Raw genomic sequence first — 17,967 nt, 5'->3', positions numbered from 1 at the left:
AATCGACAATTTATATGCAGCGAAATTCCAGTTTCAGTTCTGTAAAATAAATAATAAATGTAATGATTTAATTATAGTGAGTGAGCGAGTATGGTTTTACGACGCCCTTAGCAATATCCCAGCGATATCACGGGGGACACCAGATATGGGCTTCACACATTATACCCATATGGGGAATCGAACCCGTGTCATCGACGTGACGAGCAAAAGCTTTAACCACTAGGCTACGCCACCGCCAGATTTAAATATAGACTATTTGTATGTGAATAATGATAATTGATGTATGTGATATCTTAATAGGTGTATTTCACAAATGTATTCAGTAATATGAGCTTGATTATTACTCCCCCATTTTGCACTTGTATATTTTCTAGGACGTTCAGGTAAACATAACATCAACATGCTTAATCTATCAGTAATATATTGACGTCAATCTTGTAAGGATTGTTTACCTTTAGAAATATATCACACTTGATCTCACGTGTGGTATGTATTTTTTCAGTTCACATGTTTAGGAAAGGGCGTTTCACCACAATTACCATTGACAGAGTTGGGTTTTATGCTGCTTTCAGCAATATTCCAGCAACATCATGGACAGAAATGGGTTTCACACATTGTGCCCACGTGGGGTATCGAAGTGTGACAACTGAATGATTTAACCTCTAGGCAACCCCGCTGCCTCAGTTTTCATGAAAAGTAACAACATGCTTCTCTTCACAGTAGAGAGCAGTTTCTGCATGTTTCATTCTGTCCTGACATATAATGAAAAACTGTTTGTGTACCACACATGGACATTACCATCCATATTCACTTCATTTTTCATTGTATCATTATGCCTGTTTGTAGAAGGTTTCAGCGCCTACATAGTTTCAAATCGACTGCCACGTTTCTTTTGGATGTTAGTCAATATTCAAACGGTTTCTGCTGTTAACCTATATATTTGCCACTATTTGATGGAAGGTCTGGGTGTTATGTGTAGGTGTAGTCTGTAGACCTTCATACACAGGGGATGTAGGCATACGTGAGACTGTAAACATGGATATCGGCATGGCGACGTGTTGTATGGCGACGTGGTGTAGAGTATGAACGTGTTGTGTCGGTAACAGCAGTATATTAGTAATGTGTTATGGTCCTTAGAGAGAGTTGATGTCTGTTGCAGATGCCAGCAGTGAATGCGTACGGGGCGTGTCCCCAAATGGAATCTTGGGACTTGGTAGAGGAGGCCATTGGTGAGAAAGGGCCAGATCATGAAGGCGAGGAGGTACTTGATGTCAACGGAGGACCAGATCGTGTAGTAGAGGAAGTCCTTGATGTCATGGGACGACCAGATCATGTAGCAGGGGAGGTCCTTGACGTCAACGAAGGTCGAGATCATGTAGTAGAGGAGGTCCTTGATGTCAACGGAGGACCAGATCACGTAGTAGGGGAGGTCCTTGATGTCAACGGAGGACCGGATCCTGTAGCAGGGGAGGTACTTGACGTCAACGAAGGTCGAGATCATGTAGTAGAGGAGGTCCTTGATGTCATCGGAGGTCTAGATCACGTAGTAGGGGAGGTCCTTGATGTCAACGGAGGACCAGATCATGTAGCAGGGGAGGTACTTGACGTCAACGAAGGTCGAGATCATGTAGTAGAGGAGGTCCTTGATGTCATCGGAGGTCTAGATCACGTAGTAGGGGAGGTCCTTGATGTCAACGGAGGACCAGATCATGCAGTAGGGGAGGTCCTTGACGTCAACGAAGGTCGAGATCATGTAGTAGAGGAAATCCTTGATGTCATGGGACGACCAGATCACATAGTAGGTGAGGTCCTTGATGTCATAGGAGGTCTAGATCACGTAGTAGGGGAGGTCCTTGATGTCATAGGAGGACCGGTTCCTGTAGTAGAGGAAGTCCTTGATGTCAACGGAGGAACTACGAATGTTTTAGGGGAGACAAGGGGTGATGAGTCGGTCACTATTGGAGCTTCAACTCCAAATGGCACAAGAACCCACTTTCTAAAAGATCATGCAACAGTTAAAAATAGTGAGTATGTTTTCACCATGGATCAGGCCGATTCAAACAAATCACCGCCACATAGTAACCAGTCCTACTCCAAGCTGACTCTCACGGATGAGTCGGGATGCTGAGACAAGATGGAGGCAGCTCTAGGAGGCGCTGTACGAATGTCCAGTGTGGTTGTGAGAACCCGGATGTAACTTCTCCACGTTACCATTTGCATGCTTTGTTGATGACGTCATGGCTTCTTGATGTCGTACACAGGGTTTCAGCTTCAGTCGTGACCTATACCCATACCACACATGACCCAGACAGACTGACGAATGGCCAGTCCACATCCAACCATGTAACTACCAAGGGCTGGAATGCCATGTCAAAGTGTTCCCCGTGACTTCTGACTTCTTTCGTTGTTATCATTGCCTCTTCCTGGTGAAATACATCATCCCTTGTGTTTGGAAATCGTCACCATAACCAATGGTCATTCAGCCATATGTTAAACTGACAGAAACATTTGCCACAGCGACAACGTCACGACTCAGCAGTGACTGATTTCACACACTGAACGATTTACAATGATTTTCCATAGTGACTGGATTTCCACATTGACTGATTTTCCACATTTACCGGTATTTCTTTCCAAATTAAATGAGTTTCCACTCTGATTTCGCTTATTTGCCGATTTTATACATTGACTGAAGCATTGTATACGTTGACTGGGTTTTTTTCACATTCAACATAACTGAGTGACTGTACACACGGACTGACGTGCTGACTGTAGTATACGTCACTACTAGACTAGACACCGTCAACTGTATATAGCCGACAATATGCCGGCACACTGTCCTCCTCTCTGTATCTGAGGATGGTGATATGAGGACGGCTGTATGAAGATGTCACATTGGTTGCTTTCATGCTTTTATATAATATGATATCAGACTTTGTTCAGAATACATTCATTCACTAATAAAATATATTTGGACTGGGAATTGTGTATCTGTAGCAATATGGCGGCATGATGAACGTATCTGCAGCTCCATGGAGAAAATATACAGTTCGAACTAACCGCATGTTTAGCTTCTGAATGGATTTGCTCTGAATGCTGGAGTCGAGCAATTATTCTTCACAACATATCTATGTTTATGAAAAAAAACATTTCAACAAACATGTTATTTCCCAGTATTCAAAACAAATTGTAGTCTGTCATACCGACGTTGGAGCAAATATATTCTAGAAAGCCCGCGCAAGTCAGAAATGTGGCATGCTAAATTTCCTCAGCTTCGGGTCTTCAGGTTTTTATTGTACAATCATGTATTAATAATTGTGATTTTAAATTGGTTAATTGAAAGAGATGAAGATGATCAATGGCTTTATCGAATCACGTGTAACGTCAATATCAAGATGCTGTCTCTTCATATACTCCCCATCAAATGTTCAGATACACTTACGATACGACCAGATATTTGTATAGCGCCGATATCCAGTTAGTTCAACTGCTCAAGGACACTTTGTTATCCCCCGATCATTGATGTCCATCACAACGGCACATGGTATTTTCAATCTCAAGTCCCTGGGGATCGTACAACTCTTGCAGCCTACACGTAGCACCGAGTTAATGTGGCTTTCACAACCTTACGAGGTACCCATTCACAGCTGGATGGACTGGGACACATAGTCACAGTACTTTGTCCAAATTCACTGCACATTGCTGTATCCGCAGCTAGGCGTTTTGCACATATTCGTATGGCCACCACCTGACCATCTACCAACCGATTCGTGGGTTATTTTACGTGCACAGGGTTGTATACTGTACATTAGGGGATGTGACAACACTGAAAGAGTCTCCTCTCAAAGATGACTCCAAGGTTTTTTACACCCGGTCACAGATGGGCTCGAAAATGAACATCTCCAGTAACTTAGAGGAACCAAATGCAAACCGTATGCAAATGAATTACACGAGATTCATGCATCACATTGCTGAAAAAACATGAGTAAATATATTCCATGTGAATTGCTGCGTTTTGTTGTAAAGTTTTGTGAGCATGCGCTAATTTGGAAAATCTAGTTTAGAACAGTTGACTGAAATAGTTATACACCGGGACATTTACATTAGAGAGTCTTTTAATGGGTAGTGTTATCTTAGCAGCTTCCTGTGTTGTAGAAAGATGAAATCTTGCTTTTTTTTTAGTGTTCCCAGTTGTAAACACTTTCCATGAACACAGGCTCGTCTGTAGGCTGGGACGATGAACAATACGCAACAATGAAACGTAATACTATACTTGACAGAAAGTGAAGATATCTTTCATTGATAGAAACGCTTCCCTGCCATATATTTCCTGCATGAGCCATATCAAGCAGATTTAGTTTCAGGGCACTCTTGTCTAATTCGGACCGGGTTGGGACCGAGTGAAAAGTCCGAATTAGACAGCAGTCCGAGTTACTCAGAAATTTCCTTTATCGGTACCTTCACATGATTGTGTGCTTTAAATGCCAACAACAAGCGCAGAACGGAAGGGGCCGTACAATGATAGATACCATACTGGTCAAGAGAGGGAATGTTGCATCTCCACGGCAGTCAACAATACTGAATATACGTCATAGTAGCAATAAAAGACTGGACAAGATACACCACCGATTGACAGTCATGTAACAGATATATGTACTCACGATTGATAGTTAGTATGGAGCACGACTCTGGGTAGCTATTCTCGACCTGTTCGTAGCGCTACGAAGTACTTAAATTCAGTCTTAACACATTGCCTACGATCAAGGTTAAGAGTTCCTAAAGCTGCGAACGTTTAGAGGAAAAAGGATCCTGGTTATGTTAATAATCGCATAATACGATGACGTGTGAATGTGACGTAATCCCATAAGCCCCGTCCGCTGATGAATATTAATGCTTTCTGTGCACTTAAGACCATTGTGCACTTAAGAGGGCACCACAGACGTGCGGTGATACCTGACTGCAGATTCGGGCTAAAACTGGTACTCGGTAACTCATGTTTGTCGTAGGAGGCGATTCAAACTGGCTGAGACATGTCATCAAATCCCAATGGCGTAGATTTGATGTTCGTGCTTCTGGTCTGGTTCAGGCTAGAGTGTTTACAGAGCTGGAATAACGTGGGAATATATTACGCTGTGTCGTAAAACTAAACTCGCTCCCTTTGCTAACACAAATACTTCCCTCAAAAGAGGGGGAAACACTTCCTCGGTCCAGTAAGTTTAATAAGGCGCTGTTTATCTGACATGCAATGTCTCTCGTCATGACACGCACATAGCGGCTGTCTACACTACCCTTAATATCATGTTTCCAGACAGTCCTTACAAACTGTGATCAGAGGCAAGATGTGATTTCTGATTTTCTGTCCGCTGTGAAGTGGAAGACAAGACACTACTCAAAGACAAAGTGTACGGGTAAGTAAATTCAGATTTACAAACGTTTCACCAGGTGCAACTGTCCTTGTCATGATAGCCAGTGTCCCCAACAAGACAATTGTGATCAGCGCAAACTTCAAGACAAACAGCTAAACTAGTAATGCTTGACTGAACGCAATATCGAGTATTCGGCTAATACAATGCCAGCACACATGACAGATTGTTTTGAAATTTCAATCATAAACTGCTGGCTTTCACAAAACACTGAACATAAAACGTTGAACATAACTCCTTGACTACTAAATCAAACTTTTGTACCAGGAGCTTTATAAATATTTAGATACCCATGGGAACACTTGGCTCTTACATTCTAAACTTTCTTTTTTTTTTCTTTTTTTGTGAGTAAACGTAAATTAATAAAATATATTTTAGTTTCAATTTTCACAAGACCGTTGAAGAAACATTTTTTTCTCCATAGAGGAAATGTCTTATTTATTCTCTGAGATACAAGGCAGGATCTTGCTTGAACTGATAAACGAAACACTGTGGGCGTAAAGTGACCTATATGGCACACCTATCCGTGAGCTGAGAGAGAGAGAGAGAGAGAGAGAGAGAGAGAGAGAGAGAGAGAGAGAGAGAGAGAGAGAGAGAGAGAGAGAGAGAGAGAGAGAGAGAGAGAGAGAGAGAGAGAGAGAGAGAGAGAGAGAGAGAGAGAGAGAGAGAGATACTTTCTATATTTCTCAAATGCCCATTTCTAAGCTACACCAAACTCTCTCTTCGTCGCTGTAATGAAATAACGCTCGGTAGCCCAGTGGATATTAACACTCGTCCAGCCATAGGTCCTGGTTCGATTCTCTACTGCAAATTATCGATGCTCAGTGCTGCTGTATATCACAGTTTATACCCACATGTGATAGAAAATAACACTGCTATTCATCTTCTTACACATCGATTTCTTCCCGTTTGTAAGTGGAAATGCAATGTAGATGAATGAGGTATCTGTGAAGGAGACAAAGCGGGTAACATTCCCTTGTACAACAATAGTATGCAAGATATATACCAAAGGATAAGATTCAACCAGTGACAACATGCACAGACAGAATGCCATCAATAATGGCTAGTATGCTTCTATGGGATGACCTGGGACAATTTTTTGGGATGTCGACTTGGGGCTTAATTACAGCTTGTTCAGCTTGATCTGATCAGCTCTGTGCGAGATATCGTCAGCAACTTCCCCACGTTTTTTTAAAAAAGAACCTACAAATGGCTCAGTGTTTCCAGTGTATGCATGCCTCACGCGAACGCAACATTATAACATTCTGCGTTCCCCTATTTCCCTGTCGGGCGTGCCATTTGACCTCCCGGGTCATGCATATGCAGAGTAGCTCAGGTCAAGCTGGACAAGTTTTTTGCAATGTTTGTGTGAATGCTTATTACTGTAGACTCGTACTGCCGAATTTTGTGTACTTCACCATCCGCTCACTATGTACACAGTACCACTATGGTGGAATTGCAATTTGTCATCTTCGTCAAAGACTTTGTTTCCATCAATTATTGGTTCATTACAGGTCATCTCTCATTCTCGTTTCAGCCTTATCGCACAGGATTGTCTCCCCTTCCCCTGGTCTTGCCGCTCCTGTCCAATGTCACGGTCACTGGTGATTTTAATTTTCATCATCTCAACGTCAATGTCCTTCCTTCCAGAGAGACACGGAAGTAATTTGATGTATTTATTTTATGAGTACAGATTATCATGTTTAACCTGACGGTGCTCTGAACATCGTTTAACTAAGAATGTCAGAGAAAAGCCCGAAGTGAAAAGGTGCTTCGGAGAACGTGTAACGAACATGCATGTACAAGAGTGGGGCTGACCAGTCAATCCACGGGGTTGAAGCATGGAATACAAACGTCAATAGGAGGCCAAGGGGACGCATCTCGGCTCCACGATTTCGGCCAACAGTGGCCCTCTTTGGTCTGTGAGAATGACATTTAATAACAATAATGATTATAACAGAGACAAGCCATGAGGTGCTTCAACGCATTCATGGCTGGCTCATCCATACAGGGAGCCGTGTCCGCTGTACAGAGTTGCCTCCTTTGTACACATCTGGATCTTATGGCTGAGGTCTGCATCAGTTCTGACGTTCTTACCAGCAATGAACTGATAAAACTGGAAAAACGTTCAGCGCGACGTTAGGCTCACCCGCTCATTTACAAGCACTGGGGTAATCTCTGTTGACCTAAAGCAGTAGATACTGACGACATAGACTGTAGAGTGTACGTAGCATTATGTAATGATATGTTTAACTGTGTTTAGGAACAAGGCGACCGTAAATGGTGCACATGTACCTAGTCCATTTATGTTTTGGACAATGAAATATGTAACGGAGATGTGATTATTTACACGGTGTTTTGGAAAGACCATTGAAAATTCTGTTTCCTGAGGCGCACCCTTTCAAAACACATTAAGATCTCTTTAAAACCTTACATTCTATAGAAAATTATGAAAAAAACCCGACAAAATTATCTTTAAGCATATAAGGTTTCGTATGCTTTGGCTACTGACCAATCAGAATTCGACATATTTATCTTAATGGTATTACAATGATTATCGTTATGTCGAATAAACGTGACAAAAGTAGATATTTGTAATTGTAAGTCACAAAGCCAGTCCCCTCAAAATCTTCAAGATAATAATCATCACTCAGTCGGTAATCTATGACAAAGATGCGTCATTAAGTCTCGTAGCGACGTTTCAGTGAATCATCACTTCCCTTTAATGTTATGACCAACGACCCCCTTGTACTTCATTTGTTTTGCGCTATGAAACATGTCAATGTGTAAAACCAATCTTTGTGAGCAGGAATGCCGTGCTTATGGCAAATAAATCCACTCTCTTCCTGATCATTCACATTCCCAGAGTTTCAAACAAGCCTCGATCGAGTCTTTATAGGAGAGACGGTTGTGTTTAAATGCGCCATCACTGACGACAGTTTGCTTGCCAATTCCTCGTCTATCTGGATACGACGTCCAAACTCCATCACCTCCATCGGTAGGGTTGTCAATCAGACGGCGACGTCGGCGATGATAGAGGTGAAGATGACGTCTCCCTCAGACGCTGGCACATACTACTGTACCCTGTCCACCCCGGGTGGAGACTTTGGTTTAGGTTCGGCGACGGTTGATGTGGACTGTAAGTGTCAGCCAACCAAAACGCAAAAATGGCACATTTATGTACTTAAATTACTGATACTTTACCCGATTTTCTTCAAAAACATGAATTTTACCCACACAATTATGCTTAAAGTTTCGTTGTTTTAGATTTTTTAAAGAATAAATCTGACTAGAAACCTGATATATAGGTATTTCGGTTACTTTGGTCATTTAGTGACAAGAGGAATACATGTCTAGAGATACATCCAGGGTAAGTCATATGTTGTCACCTTGATGTGATCAGATCCCCTTGCTGCTGTGACCAGCTTGAACTGCAGAACCCGGTCCATGCAACTCATTTGTTCCTACTCACTACCCCGAGACTACCTCCACCCACAACGCATCGCCGGTCGGGTGTCTTACCACGGGTGAGTTACTTCGGGGCTAATATAAAATGAATATTGTTGTACGCTGCGGTATTTCAGCAATATTCCAGGTATGTGGCGACGACCTGTAATTAATCGCGTCTGGACTAGACAATCCAGTGATCAGTAACATGGGCATTGATCTGTACGCAATTGGGATACAATATCAACAGCTTTTGTCCATGTAGAAAAGAGCTGACCCCCCTCCCCCCTTATTCTGTGGACAAAATTAATGACGAACCACCCCCACCACACCCCCTCCACCCCCGCCCCGCTGAAAGCCCCCACTGGTGCTAAAGTATGAACGGTCCCTTATTGGAAGAAGAAGAATTCCTAAAAAGACAAAAACCTGTTTTACCATACTCATAAAATATGTTTGCTAAAAGGATGCTAAAAGGACGTACAGATTCAACATGAACATAAATATTTAAGTCAGATGGTCAGTTTGAGAAGAGGTGGTTTCAGTATTTTAGAACAGAATATTGATGCAGTAGACAGGATTAATCGTGTAACATATAGCTAAATGTGTGTTGTGGGTCCCAGGTCCGAAGAGGCAATTGATATTGGCACGAGCAGAAATTTCTCACTGCCGCCTGGATCTGACCTGTATGCGCTGTACGATTTCCAAGTACAGCTCCACTACAGCGGACGAAATGTTACCACGGCGTCTGAAGTCTTCCATGTCAACCCGATGGATGTAGGTGAGAGACATTGTGAAACAGCACACGGTGGTCAGTCGTTCGCGAAAACAGAACCAAGGGGAGATAACTGTATCAACACAGTGTTTGGCATTTTACGAGCACTTGATACATTTGACGACTGCAAGCAATTGAACAACCGTAGAACATAAGCTACTGCCTGTACTATATACCTTCTGTCAACAGCAATGGCTGCCTATCAGGGATCTCACAAGGCCCAAAGTAAGGTTCTTTTGACCAGCCATCGTTTGGAATCTGTTAGTCGAATAACCATTATCACAAGACAACATAATGACCTTGTGCATTCACAAGAATTCGAAGCACGTAGATAATAAAATTTGTGATATATATGTCCTACTTATCTAGCGGTAACTGTTGTTGGCTTGTATTAGTTCCTGCATTAATACAGTTATGTGTTACAGTAATGCCAAAAGCAGTGAAGGGTGTTGTTGTCAGAAACACGACGGCGCGGACTCTACAGTTGTCTTGGCAACCACCTGATGATGCAGCTACATATACATACCGAGTCACGTGTTCGGTTAAGTGGGACAACGATGAACAGGTGTGTAGATCGACCTTGTAGCATATTCACTGACTGATTCATCTCTGAAGTGCTGCTAACTGTCCTGATGAGATGGTACTTTGGCCAAGTAGTTCTGACGTTCGCTGACGTGACACACTCGTTCCAAGGATCTTGGGAAGGATCTTGCATTTCTTGTCTTTTGTTATTGCGCCAATAGCAAATAGAAATAGCTTGGTCTATTTTATACTGTGTTTGGTCATTTTTGGCAAATGAGAGAACAGAAGAGAAAATTTGGCAGCCCACATAACATGGAAGCGGTACAATTCCATGTAAAGTTGCTGTCTCTGAGTACAAATCAACTGAGGCCAACTTGCATCAACACTTCACTGTATTTTTTGAGTTTCATTACAAAACTTAGTCAGTGAGTACTTCATTAAATCCCTTATTTTTAATCTCAGCTACACATCCAAACAAACCTTACCCAGATAAGCTTGCTGAGCTTGAGTCCATCAACTAACTACATAATCAACGTGATATGTCGGGAACGCCTTCGTCAGGACGGTCACTGGAGTGATGGATCCACCATTACTGCCAAGACGCTGGACGCCGGTAGGTGGGAGACATGTATGTTCAGGGTGATACCATTGCTGCCAGGACGTTGCCAGGAGGTAGTGGCGTGAATCTCATTTCGGTGGGGCTGATTGCTGGTTGTAGGCAATTTGTTGACTTCCCATAACTACCCTGGATGCATCTACGTCGCGATTAACTTATTACCTCCCTCGGTTGGCTTTTCATCCAATCAGGTGTCTACGCTACGCTAAGATGTTGAGCGTACCAGTCAGAACTCACTTTCGCTTTTCAGATTATCTAACAGGTTTAACTTGGCAACACAAACCATGCAGAGGTACTCTGAAGGAGTTCTTGCATATATTTATATATTTTTATATAATTATAAGTTTCGGGCAGTTGTATGTATGATTTCCCCCAAACCTGAGTCGCACTGCCAACAAACCTTCGCAGCTGCGACCGTTATCTTTGTCACTGGCAACCTCGGTCGTAGCAGAGGCTTAGCTGATTGCCTAGTGTGAGAATGCGGAGTTAACAAAGGGAGGTAATAAAATTAAGGGACCGACCCGTAGGTGCATACGGTGAAGATTCTTGGGAATATTGTATTTATCCAGGCAGATGTTTTGTAAAATACCGTTTCAAAAATTTCATCCCTCAAGTTAAAACATACCAACAATGCAAAGATTCTGAATTACTTGACCTTCAGTTCCAGGAAGAGCGCCACGTGTATCACCCGCCATTTCTGGAACTGTTGATGGGAGAGTTATCCTTCACTGGCAGGTATATGAGAGTCACGATCAGTATCGCTTTGAGTGACATAAATGTGTCGTCGTTTGACACGTGTACAGGTGTCTAGTAATGTAATGTTCATGTCCACAGCCCCTGTCCCCTGGGGAGGAGAATGGACAGATGCAAGGCTACATGGTTCAGTGTGAAGATGAGGAGGAGAGACGTGTTGGTTCCGGGAGGTTCTCAATGACACTGGACATTCCCAGTGACCGCCGTGGACAGTGGTGTAACGTGTCTGCGGTCAACAACGTCGGAGTGTCACCCACGTCGTCACTTTATATACCATCATGGAGGCCAGGTTAGACTACAATAGTATGTGTGTGCCAGAGTCAAAGAGGTCAGTCAGGTCAGGAAACTCTGCTCTGGATAGTCTTCATGTGGTCAGACAATTTCTGAAATTCCCAGACAATTCCTTTGTGTGACTTTCGCTATATTCAGTGTCGATGTAGGGTCTCTGCGTTACCATATAGGCATGCTCTATTTCAGAACTGACCCCACGTGAGTTCTGGGTGGCGGCTGGAGAGGATGACACCACCTTCCACTGGGACTTGGACGGTCGGGAACAACATAACTGTGCAGCGTATTGGTGTCAAGCAGCAGATACGACCAGCTTGTGTCAGGTGAGCGGCACAACAGACACAATATCACAAGAACACACTATAACACAACACAACCAGACTCCATGATACAAACTAACCAGACACAATAACTCACAACAAAGAGACACAAGAGCTCAACACAGCTCAAGAGCTCGACACAATGACACAAAACACAACTGCACTCAATAACACAAGACAGGATCACAGAGGTCGGAATACAATGTAGCACTTCTCACCACAAGGCACAGCACAACACAACACAAACAATACTCAACACACAACTCACAGCAGGTCACAACACTGGGTTCAGCACAACATAATAATAAGCAGCATACATTTCTGCTAGCCGTATATGTCTAAAACAGCCCTGTATAAAGACGTGCAGGCCCGGCTTCAGTATTAAGAGTTTTCAACTTTCAGACCTCAGTTCAGTGGGAGACTGTGTCATGTGACCAACAGAATCTGACCCTCGATACCGGTCTCGTGATAACTGACCAGCACCTCATGGTGGGTTTCTCGGCGCAGTTGTCTGCCCCTGGGGGTCCAGTCTGGAGCACCATCAAGTGGCAGCATTGTATCTATGCACATAACAAAGGTAGGTTGCAATATATACTGGATTTTATATTGGCAGCAGCGATCAGTGTCAGTGTAGCATCTTTGTAAACATGTGTTTTCCTCGCATTTTGACTTACTCAGTGAATTAGAGTGAATTACAGTTTAGCATTCACCATTCCTGCTTTTGACGTGGACAAAGTTCCCCAGTATTCGGCAATGTTGGCTGATGACTATTTTCATAGTCGTTGTTTGATAAATTATGACACTTTCTTGACGTTCCATGAGTTTGTGACGACTGTCACTGTGGAACAGGGTAATTAAGCTCTTCTTTCCGCGAACACTAGGTACAATCACTACTAGTATTTGATAGGCACATGGTTATGACTCGTACTTTGATTGGAATATTAAAGAAGGTATGGGGAAATGGTTATGTTATAGATTCTTGCACGTACAGAGCGATGACCCTGTCGTCTACTGAGACTGCTTGTACTGGTTCAGACGAATGCTGGTTTTATGGCGTTTGCTGTCTGAGATACAAAGCTACAATCTTAAGCACGCAGATTCTCCACAACCAGTCCTAAATGTAGAGATGTATTGAAATACAATCACCATTAATTAATTTGTTTGGTATCACGCGGATAAACCCCTCAATACTCCTCAAACGCTGTCTGCAAGAGCATGGTGACCAGACGTTGTGTGTGTTTTTAGCACCGGTGGCTTCTTCTTGCACCAGAGGTGCAGCACCTCTTGTCGAATGGGAAACGCCAAAATATACGCCAGGCTAGCCCTGCGGCATTTCCTACTTCATAACCATAGTCATCACGTGACCAAGGAATATACCTAACTGATCAGTTGTCTTTGTTCCGTAATGCAGGTCTGTTAGCATATCTCTGCGTTCTGAATATTCATTGGGCTTGCGAAGGATCGATTCATGTGTAAACGTATTAATTAACATTTAAGCTTGATTGGTAGCGGGGTTGGTGAAATAAAAACACAACATGGTGATATGCGTTGGTAAAAAGGTTGAAATGACCGTTGCAGTCCCCCCAGCCCCCGATGGGTTCCGACTTTCCCCGAGTCAGCCCCCTCTGGGTGTACACGTGGAGTGGAGATCCCCAGACTGTCGACAGAACCCCGCCCGCATCACCAGCTACCTCCTGTCATACTGTCTGGTGTCAGGGACTGCTGACAACTGTTCAGGTGAGCTTTGACTGACTTTCAGGTGAGCTTTGCGGAAGTATACCTTTGCAAATATTATGTGATGGAATAACTGAAACAAATTAATAATTACGACAACGTGGTTTCTTTTATAGCATCTTGACTGATGGTTGGGTAGGAAACAATAAATAATCATGCTTCTCCATTCACTGATAGCGTAAAATTATCATCATCAGGCCCCAGAGGGAACAGAGTGGTGAGTGGCGATGCCATCAGCTTCCTTATCCGTGACCTTGAGCCAGAAGCCATCTACAAGGTCAACATCCGGGCGGTGTCCCAGGTCCTTCGAGGTCCTTGGAGTGTTCCAGTTATAGGACGAGTCGAGGACGGTAATATATATCTGTAATATCAGCTGTAGTCTGCGAGTATAAAGCACGTGTCCAGATTAGCACAATAGACGGGCATTCTTCTACATTTGAACCTAAAGAACATTTAACCATTTAAACCTTCATGTCGAAGTGAATTATTTTTACATTACACAACAATTAAATGGTTTCAAATTTCTAGATTTTCATGTCTCGATTTAGCAGTGGGTCACTCAAACTAAGAACTGAAACGGGGCGTTGTTATAAAGAGTAAAAAGAACGTGTTTAAATGTGTTTGTAGAAACTTTGAGTTCGTGTAGACACAGGGATACAAAACTCAATGAGTGTACAATGTCGGCCCTAATGTTATGGTGCGTTTTCATTTACGTTTGGAACTGGCTGGTGCAGGTTGGTGAAGTTGGGTTGAGATAAACTGAAATCAGTATGTAATTAATTAATCGAATATGCCTATTTTTGCAGAACTTCAACCATTGAGGATAGTTCTTCCAGTCAGCGCATGCCTTCTGCTTCTTGTGGCCATTCTCTGTGGCCTACTCCTAAAGAGGTCAGTATGTCTTGACCTACTGGAATCTTTCTGAAAACGATCAATGATTTCCTTAATTAATGTAATTACCTATATACAGATAGAATACGTCTCTTGCTTTGGAAACATGAGGTATGTGCCATTTGCCATTTACTGTGCGGAGTTATCTCCCTTCAGCCTGTTGCGATCACAGTTTCTGCTTGTTACTGAATGAAGCATTCAGCAATATTACATGTATATGGCGACGGTCTGTGAATAGTTGTGTCCGGACCGGACAAACCAGTGATCAACTGCATGAGCGTCGATCTACACAACTGGGATACGATGACATGTGTCAACCAAGTCGGAGAGCTCGATCCGGTTAGTCGCCTCCTAAGTCAAGCATGGGTTATTAAAGGTAAGTTGTGGTTTGGCTGAGGGTCGCCCCAGAGACCTCCAACAGCCGACATGACTGGGGCAAGGAAGGTATAGCTGGTGATGGCGTGAAAAGGAGACTCTGTTTTGTTCGAATTTCAGTAAATTTCTACACTTTGCATTTGTCTCACTGGTGGCCCGGTAGTGGTAGTCCAGTGGTTAAAGCGTTCGCTCATCACGCCGAAGACACGGGTTCACAATGTGTGAAGCTCATTACTCCTGACCCCCGCCATGATATTATTGGAATATTTCTCAAAGCGGTATAAAATTAAACTGACTGACTGGTAAACTCAACTCGGCATTAAACTAAAGATATGTCTCACGTGCATTATTGTCTCTATCCAGAGTGAGAAGGTACTTGGAGCAAAAAGAGGAGTTCAGTTACCCGGCCATTGTAAGTTGCATCAAGGCATTTACATACGGTTCCATTAAACTCAAAGATTTCTTCAATACACAATGTATAATTACTCGGTAAATATAACATCATCATCCATAATACGCAGTGACGAATCATTTATTTCCCATCATGCAACACTGTCCTTGATACTTATGAGGACGTTCATATGAAAGAAAGTAATGTACAGTTTGAGACTGGTCATTAATAATAGAGAGTGTTTGAGGGCGAGGAAGGGGAGATGTCATCCAACTGTCTCCAGAGATGGTTCACCTGCAAAATTATACCTTAAACGGAAGGTAGAAAAACTAATACACATAGCTGGAGAGGCCATGATAACTGCAACTTTTTAGATTAAGACCTCAAGTGTTTTTGCATTTGGTCTTGGTGGATCGGAGGGATCATGCGAAATCTTTCATGGGAAGGGTCATCCAAAATTTGACAACCATTGCGGGACTAAATATTTTTCTATTTTACTTCCCAAACCCATCTATGTAACATAGGCACAGACTCCTATACTTCTCGATGAACAAATTAGAAATTACATTTTGTCTTGCAGCGTGGCATGGAAGACTCGGCCTGGCTGCCAAGGACAGAATCAGTGACGAACAGCTGCCGGGAGAATGAACGTGCGCCAGTAAGTAAGTCAAGCCGGGCATCAGTTCAGTGTGAAGTCACAGAAGGTCCTGGATCTGACGTGTCTGATGAGAAACGGGAAGTGTGTACATACACGTGGAGTTACGGCTCCACTCCTAACTCCTCCTACAGTGTGGTGGCCACAGCTATGTGTCCAGACGTGCCTGACCAATACATACGACATGACGTGTGGGGGACGACACTAGGTGGACGTGTCACTGGCACTGTGGTCACAGATACTGATTGTGAGTAACATTGGTCGGACGTGTCACTGGCACTGTGGTCACAGATACTGATTGCTGGTAACATTGGTCGGACGTGTCACTGGCACTGTGGTCACAGATACTGATTGTGGGTAACATTGGTCGGACGTGTCACTGGCACTGTGGTCACAGATACTGATTGTGGGTAACATTGGTCGGACGTGTCACTGGCACTAGGGTCACAGATACTGATTGCTGGTAACATTGGTCGGACGTGTCACTGGCACTGTGGTCACAGATACTGATTGTGGGTAACATTGGTCGGACGTGTCACTGGCACTGTGGTCACAGATACTGATTGTGGGTAACATTGGTCGGACATGTCACTGGCACTGTGGTCACAGATACTGATGGTTGGTAACATTGGTCGGACGTGTCACTGGCACTGTGGTCACAGATACTGATTGTTGGTAACATTGGTCGGACGTGTCACTGGCACTAGGGTCACAGATACTGATTGTTGGTAACATTGGTCGGACATGTCACTGGCACTACGCTCAAGAATACTGAATTACATACACCAAATAGAATGGTCTGACATCAACATTCTCACCAACAACCAGACTTCACTAAACGCAAGCCATTCACATCAAACGCCTCAAGTCCATCATCAACCGTGACCAAGGATACTTCATCCCATCCACTTATGATGCACTCCTCCGCCAAGCTCAGTCTGCTGGATAAACGTCTCATCCTTCATTTGAACTCCTTTGTACACCTCTGGCTTCTATTCACTACCCTTTGTGTACTCGCTGGCTTCTCTAGCTTACTGCTTCACCAATCAGGGAGAGTATGTTATTTTCTTTGTCAATTATGTTGTCCCATCGTTTTATTCAGTATACATATACATCTCCTCCAGTTCATGTATCGCTCCAGCTTGACAACAGTACAAGGAACTGTATCGAAATGTCGCATTTACGAAATAAAGAAGTTGTCAATAAAATAGTGTTCTACAGTGTACGTCTCAAATTCTAAATTGCCACTCAAACAAGTTAAAATGACACTGATAGTGAGTAGCACTAGGCACTGGACACTGGACATTGGACATGTCACTGGCACTATGGCCACAGATGCTGATCATAATAGGTGGAGATGTCTCTAAATGGGTAAAGGGAGTGACTGATTGGACGTTTGGCATCAGTCAAGGACAAAGTGAAGGTGGTCAAACATTTTGCACATGGGTCAAGGACTGGGCATGAAAGACATGGTTTAAGACATGAGCATGATATGGATCAGAGATCAGATGAGGCAATAAGGGTGATGAACATGGAACAGAAACTAGCTGAGGACAGATACGTTGTTAGCCCTCAAATAGTTTCTGATTCATGTCCAACTCTTTTAACTGTTCTCAAACAAAGACCTACAAACATGTCTGCCTCAACTAATCTGTTTCAGGCCAACCTAACTGTCCTCAACTTGAGAGGTCAAGGGATGTTGGCAGGTCACAGATTAGCCCAGAGATCCTCATGGAATCTTCTGGAAGATCTCTGGACTCATGCAATGTCACTGGTGTAG

At 43.3% G+C, this 17,967-nt stretch overlaps 2 protein-coding genes across 2 annotated transcripts in view; both read left to right on the top strand.

The window, feature by feature from the left end:
* Positions 1–2,128, top strand: part of LOC137291196 (uncharacterized) — a 29,845-nt gene extending 27,717 nt beyond the window's left edge. Inside the window, exon 16 of the mRNA XM_067822486.1 lies at positions 1,160–2,128. Coding sequence (XP_067678587.1) covers positions 1,160–2,128 — 969 coding nt within the window. The remainder of the gene's footprint in view (positions 1–1,159) is intronic.
* Positions 2,129–2,134: 6 nt separating this feature from the next.
* LOC137291195 (receptor-type tyrosine-protein phosphatase F-like) lies at positions 2,135–17,967 on the top strand. Its single transcript, XM_067822485.1, has 19 exons — positions 2,135–2,193; positions 6,961–7,085; positions 8,290–8,562; positions 8,827–8,950; positions 9,491–9,648; positions 9,832–9,867; positions 10,068–10,207; positions 10,627–10,777; positions 11,442–11,515; positions 11,615–11,822; positions 12,011–12,144; positions 12,544–12,718; positions 13,720–13,878; positions 14,073–14,225; positions 14,682–14,766; positions 15,505–15,553; positions 16,113–16,434; positions 17,016–17,164; positions 17,848–17,967. Exons 1-19 carry the CDS (start codon positions 2,135–2,137, stop codon positions 17,965–17,967), a joined length of 2,694 nt encoding a protein of 897 aa, XP_067678586.1.

This window comes from Haliotis asinina, chromosome 7, assembly GCF_037392515.1.
Source record: "Haliotis asinina isolate JCU_RB_2024 chromosome 7, JCU_Hal_asi_v2, whole genome shotgun sequence".
NCBI classification, from domain to species: Eukaryota; Metazoa; Mollusca; class Gastropoda; order Lepetellida; family Haliotidae; genus Haliotis; species Haliotis asinina.
The sequence above is the reverse complement of the archived record's forward strand: the minus strand, read 5'-3'. Positions and strand labels throughout refer to the sequence as shown.

Coding starts and splice junctions, on each gene's coding strand:
- LOC137291195 (XM_067822485.1), top strand. CDS start 2,135: ATGGAGGCAGCTCTAGGAGGCGCTGTACGAATGTCCAGTGTGGTTGTG. Junction 9,868..10,067: donor GGGATCTCACAAGGCCCAAA/GTAAGGTTCTTT, acceptor TATGTGTTACAG/TAATGCCAAAAGCAGTGAAG. Junction 16,435..17,015: donor TGTGGTCACAGATACTGATT/GTGAGTAACATT, acceptor ACCAACAACCAG/ACTTCACTAAACGCAAGCCA.